At 38.4% G+C, this 22,597-nt stretch overlaps 1 protein-coding gene across 4 annotated transcripts in view; it reads right to left on the minus strand.

Annotated features, from left to right (window-relative positions):
* Window positions 1-22,597, minus strand: part of SORCS2 (sortilin related VPS10 domain containing receptor 2) — a 1,292,493-nt gene that overhangs the window by 165,846 nt on the left and 1,104,050 nt on the right. For all 4 annotated transcript variants that reach the window (XM_072620161.1, XM_072620158.1, XM_072620159.1 and 1 more), the window contains exons 9-10: window positions 19,835-20,014; window positions 7,925-8,071 (exon numbers count right to left, since the gene is read on the minus strand). In XM_072620161.1, the coding sequence (XP_072476262.1) occupies window positions 7,925-8,071; window positions 19,835-20,014 (327 nt within the window). The remainder of the gene's footprint in view (window positions 1-7,924; window positions 8,072-19,834; window positions 20,015-22,597) is intronic.

A 22,597-nucleotide genomic window follows, 5' to 3' on the forward strand; every position in this document is an offset into this window, starting at 1 on the left:
CCTGGGCTGATATGTTTGAGAATCCACAGTGCCACCTCTGATTCAGACCACCTGGGGCTTTCTGCTTGGCTTTGCTATGGTGGGGTCTGCTCTGGTCCAGCCTGTGCGCTGTGTCCAGCCCTGTGCAACAGATCCTTTCCATTGACCTTCCTGGCTGTCCTGGGTTGGAAATCTGCCACAATCTGTCTCCTATCATATTCTGCCACTCTAAAATTTGTTCACATTCTCTTTTTAGAATTATCCAAAAGAGTCTGTCTTAGTGATTAGGTGAGGACTTGCTGTCACTCGGCCATCTTAGCTCTGCCTCCTCTCTCATCCCTTAATTTTATGTTTTAGATATCATCCCTTCATATTCAACTCACTCTATGCCCCCTTCATCCATCACCCCCATCCATCCCTCCTTCCATTTATCTATCTATCTATCTATCTATCTATCTATCTATCTATCTATCTATCTATCATCTATCAGTCTGTCTGTCTATCTGTCTGTCTGTCTATCTTTCTATCTATCCACTCCAACTACCCTAATGCCAAAAAAGGTCTCATGAGTTACAAATATCATCTTTCTATGTAGGAATGTAGACAGTTCAACTTTAATAAGTCTCTTATGGTTTCTCTTTCCTGTTTACCTTTTCATGCTACTCTTGATTCTTGTATTTGGAAGTCCAATTTTCTATTCAGCTCTGGTCTTTCCGTCAAGAATGTTTGAAAGTCTTCTATTTCATTGAATGCCCATTTTTTCCTCTGGTGGATTATAGTCAGTTTTGCTGGGTAGGTGATTTTTGGTTTTAATCCTAGCTGCTCTGATCTCTAGAATATTATATTCCAATCCCTCTTATGCATTAATGTAGAAGCTGCTAGATCTTGTGTTATCCTGATTGTATTTCCACAGTACTTGAATTGTTTCTTTCTGGTTGCTTTCAACATTTTCTCCTTGATTTTCTCTAGAATTTAGCTACAAAAGTCTTAGAAGTTATCCTTTTAGAATCTCTTTCCAGAGACAATCAGTAGATTCTTTCAATTTCTATTTTACCCTCTGGTTCTAGAATACCAGAGCAGTTATCCTTGATAATTTCTTGAAAGATGATGTCTGGACTCTTTTTTTGATCATGGCTTTTGGTAGTCCAATAATTTTTCAATTCTCTCTCCTGGATCTATTTTCTAGATTTGTGGTTTTTCCAATGACATATTTCACATTGTCTTCTATTTTTTTCCATTCTTTTGGTTGTGTTTTATAATTTCTTGATTTCTCACTAAGTCATTAGCTTCCATTTGCTCCATTCTAATTTTGAGGGAATTATTTTCTCAATGAGCTTTTGGACTTCTTTTTCCATTTGGTCAATTCTGCTTTTTAAGGCATTCTTCTCCTCTTTGGCTTTTTGGACTTCTTTTGCCATTTGGGTTAGTTTATTTGTAAAGGTGTTCTTTTCTCCAGTACTTTGTGGGGGGGGGGGGTCTCCTTTAGCAATTTGTTGATTTGTTTTTCATGAGTTTCTTGCATCACTCTCATTTCTCTTCCCAATTTTTCCTCTACTTCTCTTACTTGATTTTCAAATCCTTTTTGAGCTCTTCCATGACCTGTGATCAATTTGTATTTTTTTGGGAGGCTTTTGATGTAGGAGCTTTGACTCTTCTGTCCTCCTCTGATTGCATGCCCTGATCTTCCTTGTCACCAAAGTAAGATTCCATAGTCTGAGTTCTTTTATGATGCTTACTCATCTTTGCAGTTAAACGCTTGATTTTCTAACTCTTTGTCAAGGTAGAACTCTGCTTCCAGTGGGGGTTGGGATAGGGGTTGGTGCACTCTCTCAGACCTCACAGACCTTGCAATAGCCACTTGATTCCCCACTGTCTGTGGGCCCAGAGCTCTGGAAGCAGCTTCCACCATTGTTACTGCTGCTACTGCTGTCTCTGGTGGCCTCTTCTGTCAAAAACCTCACCTGGCCAGACAGTGTGCTCCTCTTTCACCCAGGTCCTACAGAGTTCTCCCACTTATCTCTTCATTGTTTGTGGGTTGAGAAGTTTGGAACTTGCCACAGCTGCCAATGATTCAGTCCCTTGAAGCCTGCTCTGGCCCATCTGCATTGTCTTGGCCCATGCAGGACTGTGGCCTGCTCCTTGCCCAGTACAATGGAGCCTTCCTCTTGACTTTCCAGGTTGTCTTGGGCTGGGGATTTGTTTGACTCTGTCATTTTTAGATCTTGTAGCTCTAGAATTTGTTTAGTCATTTTTTACAGGTCTTTGGAGGATTTGGGGTAAGAGGTTAGGGAAGTCCCTGCTTTTACTCCATCATCTTGGCTCTGCCCCCTACTTTACCCTTGACAAAACCTTTTGGCAATTTGAAATGATTTTCCTTTTCTGAATTTTCACTAACCATCCCTTTAATAATCTATTTCAGAATTTTTTCAGGAACTAAAATTGAGTTCACTGGCCTATAGTGTGCAGACTTCATTCAATGATCTTTTCTATGAAGATGACCCTGAAATCAATAACTCCACTTCCTACTTCTCCCCAGAGGCTGAAGATGATTTTTGCCTTGTCAAATTTCTCATAGCATAATTCATGAACCTTTCTCAGGAAAGTTTTCTGTAAACTGTGAAGTGTTATAGAAATGGAGAATGTATCATCATCATCATCTACTTCATGGGGTCAGCCTGATAATCTAATGGAATAATATATATGCAAGTGCTTTATGTATGTGTGTGAGTATATATATATATATATATATATATCTCACTACAAACCATTACATTATAAAACTAAATTCTGTCAGTAGGAAGAAAATTTCAGTGCAGACTTGCTACAGTCATTTAAAACAGGATGCCCACCATTTGCCCTAATCCCAATAGTGACAAAATCATAGACTAGGAGGGTTGGGATGTGTTTTTATAGTTCCTTTTGTTGAGGGAATTGAAGTTCAGAAAGGGAAGTGACTATTAGTCCAAGGCAAATAGCCTATTAGTGATAGAGCTGAGGCTAGAACTCAATTTGCCTACTCCCAGACTAGTAGTGCCCTTTCTATCATAACACACAAAACCCCAAGTGGTCAATTTTTACATTTTTTTTTGAGGATAAATTCACTAAATGGGCTTTCCCTTTGAATTCAAGATAATGGTAATTGTTGTCATTTCTATAGTTTCACATTTTACAAGGTGCTTTACAAATATTATGGTTTTCAGCCTTCAAAATAATCCTGCAGAGCTGGTAAAGTAAGCATTATTTGGTGCCATGATACCAGGGGAAATATGTTAGATTTTGAATCAGAAGAACTGGCTTTGAATACTGAATCTATTACTTCATCCCTTTATGACCTTAGGTAAGTTAACTCCTCTTTTTGTCTTCCATTTCCTCTTTAGTAAAATGTGGAGTTGGTGTAGGTAGTCTCTAAAGTCCTTTCAGGCTCTAAATTTATGATTGCCATCCTACGGATTGGGAAACCAAGACCCAGAAAAAGTAATTAACATGCCTTAAATCACAAAGCTAGGTAAACCTGAGTCAGGATATGAAGTCAGGCCTTCTGCCTCCAGACCGTATACTTCTCTTACTCCATGCTACTTCTATGTCAATTGATTCAAAATGATGTGCAGTCAGCTAGCATTTATCAAGAGCTTATTGTGTGCTAAGCACTGTACTAAACACAAAAGGTAAAATAAATAAACAGTCTCTGCTCTCAAGATGCTCATTAATGGAAATTATATTTGTCCCAGAAAGTGCTGTCAAAGAAAGAAATGGGCTTCCTTCATTGGTAGTGAGTTGCCCACCATCAGAGGGCCTCATATTGAACATGGCTGACTATCTGTTATTGTTGTTATAAGAGCAATTCCATTACTGATGGGAATTATTCTAGCTGATCTCTGAGCTCCCTTCTAACCAAGAGATTCTTTGAAGTCTTACCATTTTCCTTCACCATGTTGTCTCTGCCCATCCATTACATCAATATGGGCCCAGCGGCTGCTACTTAATTTTAATTTTATATCCTTTTTGCTCAATTTATTTTTCATGTGCATTACAACATTTCTTTTGTGCTCAATTTGACTACCCATGTACCTTAGTTGGACGACACACTTCACCAAATTTCCCTATTTTTATTATCTTAAGGCAAGGACATAAATCTTTCACAGATTCTCTCCTCAGTGGACTGTATAATTGCAGACAATTTTTTTTGCATAGACAAATTCTATTCTGTGCAATAACTTTGTTTGGTAGACTCATATGGTTTCACTTCAATAATGACAACAATAAAGAGTTATAATAGTCCTTTTGTAGCATCTCTGTTTTTGAAGGACTTTTTGATTTTTAGCAAATAGGAAATAATTAATTTTCAATGTAAGGAGACAGATGTTACTAGCCTGTGGTTCTCAATGGGGCAAATGACACAAGAGGTTAAAGGGTAGTTCTAGAATACATATGTTAACCCGAGATGGCTACATGTGAATTTTTTTATAGTAAAATGACTGGTTACTAACTTATTTTTACTAAGCTGTTTATATACTATATGGATTCTGCAACACAGTGACACTGGATTCATTGCTATTCATTGCACACAACACTCCATCTCCAGAGTCAAAGTACTTTCACTGGTACTCCATACCTGGAACTCCCTCCCTCCTCATCTCCTCCTCTAATTGCTTTGGCTTACGTCAAGTTTCAGCTAAATCCCATTTTTTTTGTAAGAAGTCTTTCCCAATGTTCCTTAATCTTAGTGAAAGCATCTCCAATTTATCTTGCCTGTACCTTGTTTGTACATAGTTGCCCATTAGACCATAAGCTCTTTGAGAGCAAGGACAATGTTTTTACTTTCTTTGTACCCATTAGCATCTAGCACAGTGCCTGGCACATAGTGGGCACTTCATAAAAACTAGATTACTATGGCAGCATACTAATCACTTCCACAAAGAATTGCAGAAACCTCTAATCCCTATTCTCTCTTTTTTTAAGAGTTACAAATATTATCTTTCCATGTAGGAATGTAAACAGTTCAACTTTAGAAAATCCTTTGTGACTTCTCTTTCCTGTTTACCTTTTCATGCTTCTCTTGATTCTTATGTTTGAAATTCAAATTTTCTTTTCAGATCTGGTCTCCTCAAGAATGCTTGAAAATCCTCTATATCATTGAATGACCATTTTTTCTCCTGAAATATCACACTCAGTTTTGCTGGGTAGGTGATTCTTGGTTTTAATTCTAGTTCCTTTGACTTCTGTAATATTATATTCCAAGCCCTTCAGTCCCTTAATGTAGAATCTGCCAGATCCTGTGTTATCCTGATTGTTTTTCCACAATACTTGAATTGTTTCTTTTTGGCTGCTTACAGTATTTTATCCTTGACCTTGGAATTTGGCTACAATATTCCTAGAAGTTTCTCTTTTTGGATCTCTTTCAGGAGATGATTGATATATTCTTTCAATATTTATTTTACCCTCTGGTTCTAGAATATCAGAGCAGTTTTCCTTGATAATTTCATGAAAGAAGATGTCTAGGTTCTTTTTTCTGATCGTGGCTTTCAGGTAGTCCCATAATTTTTAAATTGTCTCTTCTGGATCTATTTTCCAGAGTAGTTGTTTTTCCAGTGAGGTATTTCATATTATCTTCTATTTTTTCATTGTTTTGGTTTTGTTTTGTAATTTCTTGCTTTCTCATAAAGTCATTAGCTTCCATCTGCTCCATTCTAATTTTGAAAGAATTATTTTCTTCAGTGAGTTTTTGAACCTTATTTTCCATTTGGCTAATTCTGCTCTTTAATACATTCTTTTCCTATTGGTTTTTTGGGCCTCTTTTGCCATTTGAGTTACTCTATTTTTTAAGGTGTTAATTTATTCAGCATTTTTTTGGGTCTCCTTTAGCAAGCTATTGACCTGCTTTTCATGGTTTTCTTGCATCAGTCTCATTTCTCTTCCCAATTTTTCCTCCACCTCTCTTACTTGATTTTCAAAATCCTTTTAGAGCTCTTCCATGGCCTGAGACCATTACATATTTATTTTGGAGGTTTTGCATGCAGAAGCCTTGACTTTTAGGTCTTCGTCTGAAGACATAAATTGTTCCTCCTCATCTGAAAGGATGGAAGAAAATACTTGCTCACCAAGAAAGTAACCTTCTATTGGCTTATTCTTTTTCCCTTTTGGGGCATTTTCCCAGCCAGTTACTTGACCTTTGAGTTCTTTGTCAGGGTGGAGTTCAGGGCTGAGATTCAGATCAGCTGCTCAATTCCCCTAGGTGGAGGGCTCCAAAAATGGAAGCCACAGCTGCAGTCCAGAGCACTCTCCTCTCTCCTGGGTAACTGAGCCCTCCCACTAACCTTTGAAGCTGTCTGTGGTGTTTGTGAGTTGAGCAATCTTGGAAGTGTTGCTGTCAGTGGCTCCCGGAAGTCTGTTCAGGGTCCTGTCCCTGCCATGTTGGGCTGCGTGGTGCACTTCTTGGGCTGCATTGCATGCACTCTATGCTTCTTCCACATAGTGTTTTTAAAAATCTTCATTAAGACACTAACATAAGTTAGCCATTTTTGAGACTAATGGCAACAGCCTATTGACTGCACTCTATGAAAAAGAGAGCTTCATTCACTCAAAGACTGGCATGAACATTCCATTTTCCATGAAGTCCCCTACTCTGACTCCTCTGGCTGTAAATGAGCATTTGTTGTTGTTGTTGTTGTTGAATTGGGTCTGAGACTTCATGATCCCATCTATGCTTTTCTTAGTGAAGATACTGGAGTGATTTGCTATTTCCTTCTCCAGCTCATTTTATAGATGAGGAAACTGAGACAAACAGGATTAAGTGACTTGCCTAGTCACACAGCTAGTGAATGTCTGAGTCTGGATTTGAACTCAAGTCTTCCTGACTCCAGGCCTGCCACTCTATCCAGAATCACATGGCTGCCTGTGAGTGATCATATACTCTCCTAAATTCTTATAGCACTAAATTTCTGTGGTTCTTGATGGGGAAATTGACTCAAAAGTTAAACACCAGAGCTATTATATTCCTTTAGCGTCTATCTCTCATTTGACAGAGTTCCAGCCTTTTAGAACTTCAAGTGAAATTACATCCCATATTTTGCAAAAGTAGAAATGGAGGCATATAAAAGGGAAGTGACACTAAGTTCATAGATTCAGGGCTGGACAGGATCTTAGAGCATGAATACCTTCTTCTCATCATTTTGCAGAAGTGTAAAGTGATGCAGACAGAGGAAATGACTTGTCAAGTTTATATATCCAGTCAGTGACAAAGCTGGTAATTGGGAAAGGAACAAGCACTATCTTACTTGCTTATTTCTAACAGACTTATCTGCTCTCCATATGTTTTCCATTGCACTATGAAGCCTTCTCCCAATTATTGTATGCTATCTGGTATTGTTTGTTACTTATGAGTGCCATCATGGTATAGTACACAGAAAGCCAGCCTATGAATTCTGCATTCAAATCCTGATTCTAACACATGGCCAGAAGAAGAGGTGTCCATGGGAATGAGAAAATGATAGACTGATAACTCAAGGAATAGGTCTCTTTCACATATCATACAACATTCATCTTTGTGAGATATAACTTCCATTCTTGAAGAATAAGGAGCCTGGACCAGAGGGCATCTTTATGCACATGTTATCAGAAACAGTTTAGAGAGCTACAAAAACAAATCACTATGAAAGGTCCCCTATACTGGGTACCAGGGAAAGCTCCTTGGAAGGGTTGGTGATTCAGTCAATCTTTAAAACATGAGTAGGAATTCAATACATGAAGATGTGCTATAAGAACTAGAGGATGACCTCTAGTGCATTGGATAGATTTTTTTTTTGAAAATCATGGGCAAGAATGGCTCAGGATGAGAAAGTGAAGAGAGAAGAAGAGCTCTAGGTGGGGATCCACACCAAAGAAATCCCAGGTCACCCATGGTAACATAGTGGACAGAACAAACAAATAATGACCCAGGAGCACTTACAGGTTTGCAGTTGGTGGGTTTTCCATTCATATCAGTGGCAGGGGGAGTCAGATAATCCCAGTCTCGGCCTTTGTTGTAAGTTATCAGTGTTGTGACCTTTCCATCAATCTTCTGGTTGGCCAGGAAGACTCCTTTGATACCTCTGACCTGCGACAGAAACAGGACAAGGATGAAGAACAAATTGGCTATCCAAATGCTTGGGCTGTTTCCAGGGTTGCTGCCCGTCTCCCCACTGTGATTTACTTGATCTTCTTCATTCTCTTTCAAGTTCCCAAGACTCAGGGACAGGCAAAAAGAAATCCAATTAGATTCTAGGCTTCTCTTCCACAGTATATACAAAGCAATACTCAAGCACAGCTAGAAAGACGTGTGTACACCAGTAGTTCATTTATTCATTTGTTAACACATTCATGCATTCATTCCTCCATCTGCTCAATGAACATTTACTATAGGAGAGAGGAGGGAACATGCATTTATATGCTCCTACTATGTACCAGTTTCTGTGCTAAGCACTTTATAAATATTATCTAATTTAATCCTCACAATTACCCTGGAAACACTTCCTTAACCCTCTTGCTTCCTCTATCTTTCACCTTTGCTAGAGCTCCATCCCTTCTTAGATAGAACCAACTTTCCAGCTAAATGACACTTACCAAACTAAGATATTGGAGGTGAGAGGTAAATCAGATGTGATGACATGACATTTGGTCTTCCTTCCTATAAAATAACTGACCCTCTTCTACACAGAGATATGACACATTTGTAGGATGGAACTCCAGTATCTGACAGGAAACTGTCAGAACTGAGATTCAGAACAATTTAGAATCAAAACAAGGAATCAAGATATAGGGACAGCTGCAGAGCTAAAACCCCATTACCCACAATTCCAGTCCTTTTATTTAGGCTCCATATATACCTAATGCAGTCCAGTTCTCAATCTCTTGTTGCCATGGGTAAGGTCTACTCAGACACCTATTGGCCCTGATGAGCTGCAGCTCCCTGGATTCATCCTTTAAAATCAAAGTCAAAACATATCTCCTTCAGGAAGCCTTCCTGATCATTCAAGATAGTATGATTTTCCTTCTTTGACCTTACATAGCAGTTTTTTCTTCATGTCTTTGAAGTACTCATCATGTGTACCATTTCTAACAGTGCCATCTTTGATGCTTACATATGAACTATTAGTTCTCATTATCTGGTCAGACTTTGGTTCAGGGACCATGTAGACCTTTTTCTTGGTTTCTTTGTAGCTTCAAGTATAGTGAGTCACATACAGTAGTCATAATGATGATGATGACGACAATAGTTAGCATTTATATGGTGCATACTATATGCCAAGCCCTGTGTAAAGTGAATTTACAGATATTATCTCATTTGATCTTGGAAAGGTAAGTGCTGTTATTATACCCATTTTACAACTGGAGAAACTAAGACACACAGAGATTAAATGATTTGCCCAAGGTCACACAACTAGTAAATGTCTAAGGCTAGATTTGAGCTCATGTCTTCCTCTCTCCAGGTCCAGCTTTCTATCTACTGCAGCACCTCATATTCTCACAGTAGATGCTTCACAATTTTTTTTTTCTTAAATAAAATATCCTCACCTAGTTCCTTCTTCACTCTATATCCTCTCACATTATCTCTGATAGAATATCATGACTGATAACATCATACCTGTTTTGCCCAAGAATATTCCAGCACTATTTGCATTGTGTGCTTGTCTTAAGAATCATGGTTATAGTAGACCTGGTCAGAAGTGGGGAGGGAGTCATTCACCTTTATGACAACTTTCATTACTCAAGGCATAGTGGAAATTTCTCAGAGAGTCTCCCAAAGGTCTAGGAATGCAGGCTGTCTGACTCCAAATCAAATGCTTTAGATATATCACCTCAAAACATGAATTATCCTGACAGTTATTATCTCAGACAAAGAAAAACACCATTAAAAATGTAGCCATCAGTTGGAAAGAAATGATCATACTTTGGAGTTCCTGACTTTGTTCTACTTGTCATCCCTGACAAATGATGAGCCAGCAGTGTCAGATGGGAGCTGGGCCACCACTTCTGTTGCTTTAGCAAAGCATTTGATTTCTGAAGGAACCCTCTGGAGAGGTGCCATCTTTGCAAGCTACTGAACCTTGAATTAGAAACCTGCTGCTGTTGCCTTCAAAAGAGACATCACTGTGTTAGGAAGCAGAAGGGAACTGTCATGGTGGAAGTGACTCTAAACCTAGTTAGGGGTGGTTGACACATGGGAATATCAGCTCTTTGTGTTTCTTCATGATACCTTTTAAAGTGTCAGTATTCTCTGCAGGGACCTCTCTGTTCTTAGCATGCTAGAACTGGGATATGATCAGGACTAAGTGAATGCCTTCAGCAAATAATAATCATTGGGAGAGCAATATCCTGAGTAAATATTAGGCCAATCCACCTGACTGGTCATTGCCACATAGTGGAATATAATCATTTTTGGTCATCTTTCTGGGTATCTTGGGGGTGGTGGTGGTGGTTCATATTATTTAAAGATAGGTGTAGCCTTTCAAATTTACATAGCATTTTTTGGTTACAAAGGACTTCTCTACCCAGAACCCCAAGGGATAGGTATCAGCATGGTGTGAAGCAGTATCATAGCTATTCTGAGGTGGAGTAGTTAAGGGTCTGAGGAACACCATGGTGCTGGGCAAGGTCTGTGATACTGACTGAGTGCTCTCCTTGCTTTCAAGGTAAGGGTATGAATAGAAAAGACATTTCTGTTTATATAAAGCTTAGTCTTACAAGATGATGATCTAAGGATATAGTTGACCAAGCTAGTGACCAAGAGAATGACCATTGATGATCAAATGCTCATCCTTCATGGAAGAGCTACCCAGTGGCTTTTTAGCATTTCATGAATATCAATGAAATGAAGACTAAGATGAATATATAGCTTATCCTTTGCCATATCTCATTCTTGTTATGTCATTAGCCTCTGTTCTATTTTGACCAGGTATTGTCTGGATTCTTATTCACAAGTCATCATCTATTTAAATCCACTATACATTTCTTTTTATTATCCTTTTAGGTCCCCGCTATTTGGATTCTTTGCAGAATCTATGCTCCATGGACCACTGGAGCAGCTGAGTGGTACAATGGGCATGGTTCTGGGCTTGGAGTTAGGAAGATCTGAGTTCAAAACCAGTTTCAGACACTTATTAGCTGTGTGACTCTGTTTGCCTCAGTTTTCTCAATTGTAAAATGGGAATAATTATGGTACCTATCTCCCAGGGTGGTTGTGAGGATGAAATAAGATAATAATTATAAAGGATACTGCCTATCACATAGAAAGCACTATGTAAATGTTAGCTATGATTATCATCTTCATCTTTTTCATCATCATCATCATCATCATCATCATCATCATCATCATCATCATCATCATCATCATCATCATCATTGATTGACATAAGAATCATAGGGAGAATGCTAAAGATATGGGCCTTTCCAGATTGGGATCATTGGAAATACTTCACAATTCTCCAGATCCAGTCCTATCGCCTCTTCTTGTTCACACCTGGGCCCAGCTCCCTTATATCTTAAATGCCTATCCATTTAAAAAGCCAGTGGGCTAGCCATCTGACTATAGGTCATAATCTGAATCAATGGGATTCTTCTTCCTCTTGGTTTTTCCTCTGTGGATTAATAAAATGATTTCTTTTTAAGTACCTACTTCTGCCACTGAAAATCCTATAATATTAGAGGCAGATGAAGGATCATACTCAGTGATTCATAACAGTACCTTGGGGTTATTGATAGGGATAGAATAAGTTAGAAAAAAGAACAAGATTTTAAATCATAGTGGTTTAGCATTAAACAACAACATGAGTAGACAAAGGACAAGGATTCAATATGTCACAAACAGATACTTATTTTGTTATTTTTTATTTTCCTAATTTATTTATTAATTTTTTTCAACATTCATTTCCACAAAATTTTGAGTTCCAAATTTTCTCCCCATCTCTCCCTTCCCCCCACCCCAAAACACCATGCATTCTGATTACCCCTTCCCCCAATCTACCCTCCTTTTTATCACACCTCCCTTTCCTTATCCCCATCTTCTCTCTTTTCTTATAGACAAGACAGATTTTTATACCCCATTACCTGTATTTCTTATTTCCCAGTTACATGCAAAAAATGTCTCAACATTTGTTCATAATATTTTGAGTTCCAACTTCTCTCTCTTCCTCCCTTTCCACCCATCCTCACTGAGAAGGCAAGGAATTCAATATGGCTATGCATGTGTAGTTTTGCTAAAGACTTCCATAATAGTCATGTTGTGACAGACTACCTATATTTCCCTCCATTCCTTTCTCCCCCCTATTTATTCTATTCTCTTGTTTGACCTTAGCCCTCCCCAAAAGAGTTTATTTCTAATTACCTGCCTCCTCTCATTTGCCCTCCCTTCTATCATCCCCCCACACTCCACTTATCCCTTTTGCTCCTACTTTCCTGTAGTGTAAGATAGATTTTCATACCAAATTGAAACTGCATGTTATTCCCTTCTTAAACCAAATGTGATTAGAGTAAGCTTTACTTTTTCCCTCTCATTGTCCCCTTTTTCCCTCTATTGAAAAATATTTTTTTTGTATTTTTATGAGAGATAATTTGCCTCATTCCATTTCTCCCTTTCTCCTCCCAATATATTCTTCTCTCATCCCTTAATTTTATTTATTTAGATATCATCCCTTCCTATTCAACTCACCCTGTGCCCTCTGTGTGTGCGTGTGCGTGTGTGTGTATAAAATTCCCTCCAACTATCCAAATACTGAGAAAAGTTTCAAGAGTTACAAATATTATCTGTCCATGTAGGAATGTAAACAATTCAGCTTTAGTAAATCCCATATTATTTCTCTTTCCTGTTTACCTTTTCATGCTTCTCTTGATTCTTGTGCTTGAAAGTCAAATTTTCTATTCAGCTCTGGTTTTTTTCATCAAGAATTCTTGAAAGTCCTCTATTTCACTGAATGACCATTTTTCCCCTTGAGGTATTATACTCAGTTTTGCTGGGTAGGTCAATCTTGGTTTTGGTCCTAGTTCCTTTGACCTCTGTAATATCATATTTCAAGCCCTCTGATCCCTTAGTGTAGAAGCTGCCAGATCCTGTGTTATCCTGATTGTATTTCTACAATACTTGAATTGTTTCTTTCTAGCTGCTTGCAATATTTTCTCCTTGACCTGGGAACTCTGGAATTTGCCTATAATATTCCTAAATTTTTTTTTTTTGGATCTCTTTTAGGGGGTGATTGGTGAATTCTTTCAATATTTATTTTACTCTCTGGTTCCAGAATATCAGGGCAGTTTTTCTTGGTGATTTCATGAAAGATGATGTCTAAGCTCTTTTTTTGATCATGGCTTTCAGGTAGTCCCATAACTTTTAAATTACCTCTCCTGGACCTATTTTCCAGGTCAGTTTTTTTTCCAATGAGATATTTCACACTGCTATTTTTTCATTCCTTTGGATTTGTTTTAATAATTTCTTGATTTTTCGTGAAGTCATTATCTTCCCTCTGCTCCATTCTAATTTTTAAAGAACTTTTTTCTTCAGTGAGCTTTTGAACCTCATTTTCCATTTTGGTAATTCTGCTCTTTAAAGCATTCTTCTCTTCATTGACTTTTTGGGCCTCCCTTGCCATTTGAGTTAGTCTATTTTTTTAAGGTATTAATTTATTCAGCATTTTTTTGAGTCTCCTTTAGCTAGCTGTTGACTTGCTTTTCATGATATTCTTGCATCTCTCTCATTTCTCTTCCCAATCCCTCCCCCCCACTTGATTTTCAATATCCTTTTAGAGCTCTGTCATGGCCTGAGACCATTACATATTTATTTTGGAGGTTTTGCATGCAGAAGCCTTGACTTTTAGGTCTTCCTCTGAAGACCATAATAGTTCCTCCTCATTCAAAAGAATGGAAGAAAATGCTTGCCCATCAAGAAAGTAACTTTCTATTGTCTTATTCTTTTTCCCTTTTTTGGGATATTTTCTCAGTCAGTTACTTGACTTTTGAGTTCTTTGTCAAGGGGAGGGTATATTCTGGGGACCTATAAATTCTCAGTTCCGTCAAGGTGGCACAATCAAGGGAGAAGAGTTTATTCCTCTTCTGGCCTGCATTCTCATCTGTGAGCAGGATTCCCTCTCCAGAGCCTCCTCTAGCTCCACCATGCCAGCCATCTCTCCTCCTCACCCCATGGCCCTGCTCAGGGCTGAGATCCAGATCAGCTGCTCAATTCCTTCAGGGGCTTTAGGCTGGGGCTCCAACAATGGAAGCTGCCACTGCCTGGGGCCGGGACTAGATTACTGTGTTCCCTTCTCACCCAAGTGAAAGCACTTTCTCACTGACCTTTGAAGCTGTCTTTGACATTTGTGAGTTGAGGAATCTGGGACCTAAAGTTGCTGCCAGGGGTGTGGTGCCTTGAAGTTCACTCCAGTCCTATCTTTGCCGTGGCATGGCCCATCTGTGCTGGGCTGCACTCTGCTTGGTGCCTGTACTGGGCTGCACTCCCAGTGATACTTATTTTTAGCCCATTTTCCCTCTAGACTTTCTCTGTCTCCCAGTAGATAGAAAGCTGTCCATGCTACCTTGGTTTTCAATAGTCTTAGAATCCTTGGAATTGTGGATACTGGGGTTATGTCCAAGAGATGGATTCCAATAAACTGTGGGCTGGATTGTATGTGGGACAGTATGGTATAATGTGTGTTTGTGAGGTGGGGGTAGGTGATTGGGGGATGTGTCTAATTGAGAGCAGCAGCATTTCTGCCTCACCTCTAGCAGCCAAATTTTTTGAGCCAAGAAAAGCATGATAAATTGGGATATTTTGGGAAAACCCATTGATCAGTATTGCACAAAAATCTGAACTGGACAGAGTCACTGGTAAAAAAGGAGCAATGCAACATTAGAATCATTGTAGTAAGTGGCTCTAGTCATGGTGATATTTCTAAAAAAAATTTTCCTCAAGTATGATTCCTATTTTGGGAATCTCAGACCAAGGTTAAAAGTTTCCTTAGCAAGAACAAAATTATTTTTGTTCTGATAACTCTGTTATCTGCAGGTCATGAGCATCCCAACAGTAACAACCAGGAATTTCCATCAGTTTTTGTGAATGTATCTGGAGCCAAAACTAGGGGTAGACCAGGCAGGCAGTTACCTAGGGTACACTACATAAAGGAGATACAAGAACAGCAGAAATTTTAGTTGAATTTTTTTTCAATATTTTATAAACCAGGTAATTCTGCTTTCTTGCATGTATAGATTGATTTTGGAATGTCACCCTGTACAGACACTGAAGCAAGTAAATGGAGTAGCCTAGTGTTCAATGAATAGCAACTGCTAGGCTAAGATTGCTTCCCATTCAACAAGAATTGCTGTTTAAGCTGGAAAACAATTTGGTACAAATCACATACCACAATAATCTCTAAATAGATAGATAAGTGATGTAAATACACAAGACCACACTTCAACAAATTTAATGGCAAATGGAAGGAGGTACCTTTAACAGCTATGGCTAGTGGGAGAATTCTTTTTTTTAAATTATTTTATTTGTTTTCAGTTCTCTCCAATCATTTCCATATATCTTAGATTTTTCTCCCTTCCTTCGCCTCCTTCTGTCTCCCTCCCTGAGATGGCATGCAATCTTATATAGGTTCTACACATACATTCTTATTTCATACATTTGCACCTTAGTTATGTTGCATAGAAGAATTAAAATGAATGGGAGAAACCATAAAACAAAACAAAACATAACACAAGAAAATGGTCTCTTTCATTCTGCGATCTAATTCTCTAGTTCTTTCTCTGGATGTGGAAGACATTTTGCCTCAAGAGTCCATTGGGAATTTTTTAGGTCCTTGTATTGCTGTGAAGGACTAAGTTTATCAGAAAAATTCCTTGTACACTGTGGTTGTTGCTATGTACAAAGTTCTCCTGGTTCTGCTCCTTTCACTCAGCATCAGTTCATATAAGTCCTTCCAGGCCTCTCTGAAGTCTTCTTGTCCATCATTTCTTATGGTCCAATAGAATTCCATTCCTTTCATATACCACAGCTTGTTCAGTCATTCCCCAATTGATGGGCATCCCCTTGATTTCCAGTTCTTGGCCATCCCAAAGAAAGCTGTTATAAATATTTTTGTACATGTGGGTCCTTTTCCCATTTTTATGATCTCTTTGGTATACAGGCCTAGAAGTGATATTGCTGGGTCAAAGGGTATGCACATTGTTGTAACCCTTTGGGGCATAGGTCCAAATTGATCTCCAGAATGGTTGGATCGGCTCACAGCTCCACTAACAATGGGAGAGTTCCAGCTCTCCCACATCTTCTCCAACATTTGTCTTCCTGCTTTGTCATGTTAGCCAGTCTGATAGGTGTGATGTGGTAGCTCAGAGTTGTTTTGATTTGCATCTCTCTAATCAATAGTGATTTAGAGCATTTTTTCATATAACTATAGATAGCTTTAATTTCTTCTAGAGGGAGAATTCTTAACCAACAAAAGTAGAGAGGTAATTGGAAAGATGAAAAAAAATTAATTATACAAAATTTAAGAAGCTTTTGCAGAAACAAAATTAGCACAGTTAGAATAAGAAGTGGAGCTAGTATTTGAGATTAACTTCATTGAAAATATCTTTGATGAAAGTTTGATAGATCCAAGGGTTTGGTATATAGAAAAGTGATGACAACTTATATAAGAACAAAAATCATTGGCCAAACAAAGAAGTAATCAAACACTAGGGACAGACAGTTTTCAAAAGCAGAAATGCAAATTATCAACAAATATTTGAGAGAATGCCTTAGATCATTAATAATAGGTACAAATTTCAAAAATCCAAACCTCTCAAGTGTTATCTCATACCCCTCAAATTAAGAAAGATGACAAAATGTGAGAAAGGCAAATGTTGGAGAGGTTGTGGAAGGACAAAGAAATGAATTCACTTATGACAGAACTGTGAATTAGTTCAAATACTCTTGAAAATAATTTGGCATTTGACTAAACAACTACACATCCCATTTGATTCAGCAGTCAAGTTGTATTGGACACACGGTGAGTAGACAAAGAACACTGGTGCAATGTGTTACAAACTGATGCACATTTTGAGGCAATCTTTCCCTTCAGATTTTCCCCATCTCCCACTAGACAGAGAGCTGTCCAAGCTACCTTTGGTTTCAATGACACTACTCTATGATAGAAGTCAAAGATAGAGGAAAAGTTCTCACATATGCAAAAATAAGATATTTATAGTAGTACTTTTATGGTAGTAGGTACTAGAAATAAAGCAGGTGCCTATTGATTGGGGTGTGTCTGAACAAATTGAGACGTATGAATGTCTTTAGGTGAATTGCCTAAATGCATTTATTTGGTCCCTTATTGACTTCAATGGGAGAGATCCTAAAGATTGGGAAAACTTCTGGGAAAACTCAAGAGTTTCAAAAGAATGATTTAGTTGAAGAGAATAGAGTAGATAATGCTCTGTCTCTGCTAGCTTCAAGGCTCTTACTGAATCTTAAGAAATGATGAAAATGAAGGCTCCAAGGAAACTTGGATGGATTTATTTGGACTGAAATAGACTGAAATGAAAAGAATAAGAAGGGTGATTTACACAATAATCACAATAATATTAAGGAAAATAATATTAGGACCCTACTCGGTAAAATAACTTCTTTGTGATTTGAGCAAATTATTGTTAAAGCAAGCCATCTCCTATCAGTGGACTGTAAGGATGGGTCGTAGGATCATGGATTTAAACCTCTAAGGAAGCTTAGAGGTCAACCAGTCCAACTTCCTCATTTCTCAGATAAGGAAGCAGAGGCTCAAAGAGACTGAGCGAATTCTCCAAGGTCACACAAGGATTGACATTGGCAGCATTGGAGCCCACATCCTCTTATTCTAAAGTCAGTGCTCCTTCCATTGAGGTCTATGATGTCACACATGGCCAGTGGAATGATTTGTTTTGTTTAGTTTTAATTATTTTTTTTTTTTTGTGAGGGATCATTCTCTTTTGGGGAGATCATTGGATAAGTCATTTTTGTTCAGTCATTTTTCAGTTGTGTCCAAGTCTTTGTGACACCATTTGAGATTTCTTGGCAAAGATACTGGAGTGGCTTGCCATTTCCTTCTCTAGCTCATTTTACAGATGAAGAAACTGAGGCAAACACGGTTAAGTGACTTGCCTAGGGTCATATAGCTAATAAATGTCTCAGGCCAAATTTGAACTCACCAAGATGAGTTTTCATGACTCCAGGCCTGGCACTTTATCCACTGTGTCAACTAGGTGCCCTTGGGTAGTTGTAGCAATGCACACAAAGGAACATCAACAAAACACTTTTTTTTTTTTCAAGAAATGTCACATGTGACATAAAACCCTTGGGAGAATGGGAACAGACAAGGGCATCATTTTCAAATTACAGGGGTACAATTTTTAAACCTTGCCTAAGGACCATAAATATGTCGTACCAGTTCTGAATTTCTTTAACATAAATAAATTATTACATTCATTAGTTTCTGATGTAAAGCAGGTATGGCTGAAATATAGAAGAGATTGAACATAAATGTGTGAATGTGTTCTCCAGAGAGTAAATGAAGTGAAACCAAGTGCTGACTAAGTTACCTATATTACCAATGAAACATCACGTAACTAGAAGAGTTATAGCTGAAAGGGCTTTGTGATCTTGTCGCCTTATTTACATGACAAAAAAAATGAGGCCTAGGGAGAAGAAGTGACTTGCCTGATATGCAGTAAGTAACAGAGTTTGTATTTGAACCCAGGTCATTTGGCTTAGCAAACAAAGTGGTGAGCTTCCCTGGATTGTGCATAGTTCACTTCCTCAAGGAACTAAAATCATGCCAGGTCAATGGTACACATAGGTAGGCTATAGCTTTTCTGCTGTTTTGAGTCTTTGGCAGACTTCATAAGTAATAATCTAGGAGGGGGGGAGGTTTTAACCTCAGGTTTATGAATTTGGCATTTAAAAATAACTATTTCAGTAAACATGGCTTCCTTTACAATCTTGTATATTTCATTTTATGCATTTGAAAACATCACTTGGAGAAGAAATGAAAATACATCCAAAACAAAATTAATTCAATTCATGACCCAATTAGGAACTTACAGCCTTTTGGCTGGGTTAGTAGCAGCCTTCTCTCTCTTGTTTCCCTGGCTCCATGTCTATCTTCCTTAGTCTAGTCTTTACAGAAGAGCCAAAATGACCTTGTAAGTCCACAGATTTGATCACATTATTCCCTTTCTCAGAATCCTTTAGTGATTCTCTGTTGCTTTTCAGATAAAATACAAATTCCTTACTTTGGCATTCAAGGTCTTTCATAATCTTACTCCAATCTACCATTCCATTTTTAACTTTGCGCTTTCTCCATGCAGTGAAATTGGAGTATGCCCTATTCTCCAATCTCGTCCCACTCTTCCAGTTCTGTGCATTCATTCAGACCATCCCCTAATTTGTAGAATGCCCTTCTTTAATATATATGGTTTCATCTTCCTTCTTTTTTTTTCCTTTGAGGATAAGTTCAGATGCCATTTTCTCCTGAAGCCTTGCTTGCCCCTCTCAGAAGAAAATGATATCTTCCTCCTCAAGTTATCCAAGAGTACTTTATCTAGACTTTTGCCCCCATCCCTCTCCCTTGTGTAACACTGATTGGTACCCATGCTGAATACCCTTACTAGATTGGAAGTTCTTTGAGGACCACAGTGTGTCATTTTCATCTTTGCCATCTAACACAGTAAGCCCAGGGTCATAGAATATCCATCAGCACTTGAAGGGACCTTATAACCCCCTTTACCTTTGACCAAACTGAGGTCCACAGAGATTCTGATTAGGCGAAGATCACACAGGTCCCAGACAGAAAACATAGATATCGACAAGTGTATGGTAGTATACCTCTAGGATATCGATCAAGACATTCTCTTCCGGTTGCTTCGTGCTCCTTACATTCTCAAGCACAATTGAGTAGTATACACCCTGTGGGTCTGACTGGTAAAGGTTGTACGTGTCTGTTTGGTACCATTCTTGGACAGCCACAAATACCTCATTTTCATCAGTGCTGATAATCTGCAAGTCCTGCCGGAAAAGAAATAGAAATGGAGTTGATATATTTTAGTTGTGTGATTTTATTTATTTATCGAGAATTTTTAATCTACCTACTTACAAAAAGCTTGCAAGAAGTCTATAAAATCTAACACAATATAAAACAGGACAATATAAACAGAACAAATCTAATTAAACGGAGCAGAGAAGTTGATGTTACCAGGCACCTGGGATGAGTTAGCTACTACAACTGAGCATGGAATTAAGCCCAGAGCTTTCTGGCAGCTGAGGCAAAAATAGGAAACACATTGAATTAGGTAGTTCTCATTTGTCTGATTAAAGGAAGGAAACACATTCATCTGGAGAGACAATCCTGTTTTTGTTATTGAACACTCAGAAAATATTTTATGAGTGCCTAGGATGTTCAGTCCACTGGGTTACATCCTTGGGATAGGTTCAAGGTTTAATAAGATACAGTTCCTACCCTCAGGTTGCTTAGCATCTTGAACTATAGGAGAGATAAAGACAGCCAGCATCAGAGTCTGAAAGACCTACATTCAAGTTTTACCTTTGAAGACTACTGCGTGACCCTGAGTAAACCACTTACCCTCAGTGCCTAAGCAACTCTATACTATAAGTCACAGTGCAAACCTGCCTTAGTAGTGATCTATAAGACGTTGTCATGAATCTCACTACATTTAGTGACAGATGATACGCCTGGAAACATATGTGGAACACACATATGTGTGTGCATACATATACATGTGTGTATATATATATATATATGATAGGAAACATATGTGGAAACATGTAATTTGGAAGACAAAAGTGTCAAATGAATGATATAGATCCTAGGTATCAAACTTGCGACTGCATCAGTAGAACTCGCCAGTGTGGACCAGATCAGATTAAAATGTAGCCTGGAAATATTTAACAAAATAAATAGAAATACAGTATGCTACATTTAGTTTAACACCTATCTATATGTGTACATATATGTATATAGTGACTATGTATTATATATTGTGGCATAATAGCTCTCTCCATATTAGGCTTTAAATACTCAACACAACTTGTATTTTATTCTAGAGTTTAATATGGAGAGAGCCATTATACCACTGTGTGTGTATGTGCGCGTGTGCGTGTGTGTGTAATAAGTTTCCACAGACTAGAAGGAATATTAAGTATTATCTGGTCCAATCCTCAGGGAAGGAAACTGAAGCCTTGGGAGATGAAATGAATCAACCAGGGTCACCTATTTAGTGAGTAGCAAAGTTGGAGCTTGAACTTAGGTTTTCTGATTCTTAGCTCTAAGTGTGATGCAAGAATTGGGAGGAAAGAGAGATCTCCAATGAGATGGGTTGGTGTAGTTAGAGAAGGCTTAGCAGAAGAGAGCTAGAACTTTCACCCCTTAGTCTGAATTCTTCCTTTTTGGATTAATCATCGTGAGATGAATCCATTTTCCTCATGAAATCAATGAGTTGATTCAGCAGTGGATTTTATATACTGAATGCCAAGTGAATCAAATGATATATTAGCTACTTGGAACTTAAATTCTTCTAGAGTTGATGTATGTGCAATATACATATCATGTATGTATATAGGTATATGGACATTGGAATGCACGGTGGGGAGATACTATCAGCTGCATGAAATAGAAAAGACCTTACATAGGAGGTGGCCTTTGGGCTGGGTTTTGAAGGAAGGTGTGGGTTGGAGGGGGTAGAGTGGGCAAGCAATGAATTCTAGTTCCCCACAGTGGACAATCCATGCAGAGGTACAAAATAAAAGACAGGGGGAGGTGAAATAGCATGAGAGAATAGTAAGAAAATTGATTTAGCCAGATCCCCAGAGGACATGTAGGGGAATAAGGCTGAAAGTATAGGTTGGGGTTGAGTTGTAAAGGGGTTTAAATGCCCAACAAATAATTTGTATTTGATCATATAAATAACATGGAGAGAGCCACCACAGCTGATTACACAGGAGAGTGGCATGGTCAGATCTTTAGAACAATCATTTTGGTAGCTGTGTGGAGGATGATTTGGGGAGGGGAGAGCATTGAGGAGGGAGGCTGATTCAGAGGCCATCCAAAAGTTCAAGCTACAGCATCTGATGAGGACCCAAGTAAGAATGACATTTAAGTAAGTGGAGAGGAAGGGACATATGAGAAACTTGCAGAGGCAGAACTGACAAAACTTGACAAAGGCTTTCAGCTTTCAATTATGTATGACCTGATGCCTAGAAATAACTACAGAGAGAATGTAGGTGACCCTGGTGAGCACGATAGCCTTAGAGCTGGAAAGCCTGGGGCTGACCTTCAACTTTGTTGTTCACCAGTTACACAGGCTTAAACAAGGCACTCTGCTTTTCTACATCTTATTTTTATCATCTGAAAAATGAGAATGATGTCTTGTAAGGACTGTGGTGAAGAAAATGCTGTGTGTGGGTATGTATGTGTGTGTGCATGTTTGTAGATGAAGAGGATAATGATGATGATGATGATGACGACAATGATGATGACTGGCTGTTCTTGCAGACTTCTTGCCTTCTCAAAACATCCTGGGAGTGTTTTATTTTGTTTGGAGTCTTTTTTTGTCTCACTGGTTGCTGGAAATC

The sequence above is a fragment of the Notamacropus eugenii genome, chromosome 6 (assembly GCF_028372415.1).
Source record: "Notamacropus eugenii isolate mMacEug1 chromosome 6, mMacEug1.pri_v2, whole genome shotgun sequence".
NCBI classification, from domain to species: domain Eukaryota; kingdom Metazoa; phylum Chordata; class Mammalia; order Diprotodontia; family Macropodidae; genus Notamacropus; species Notamacropus eugenii.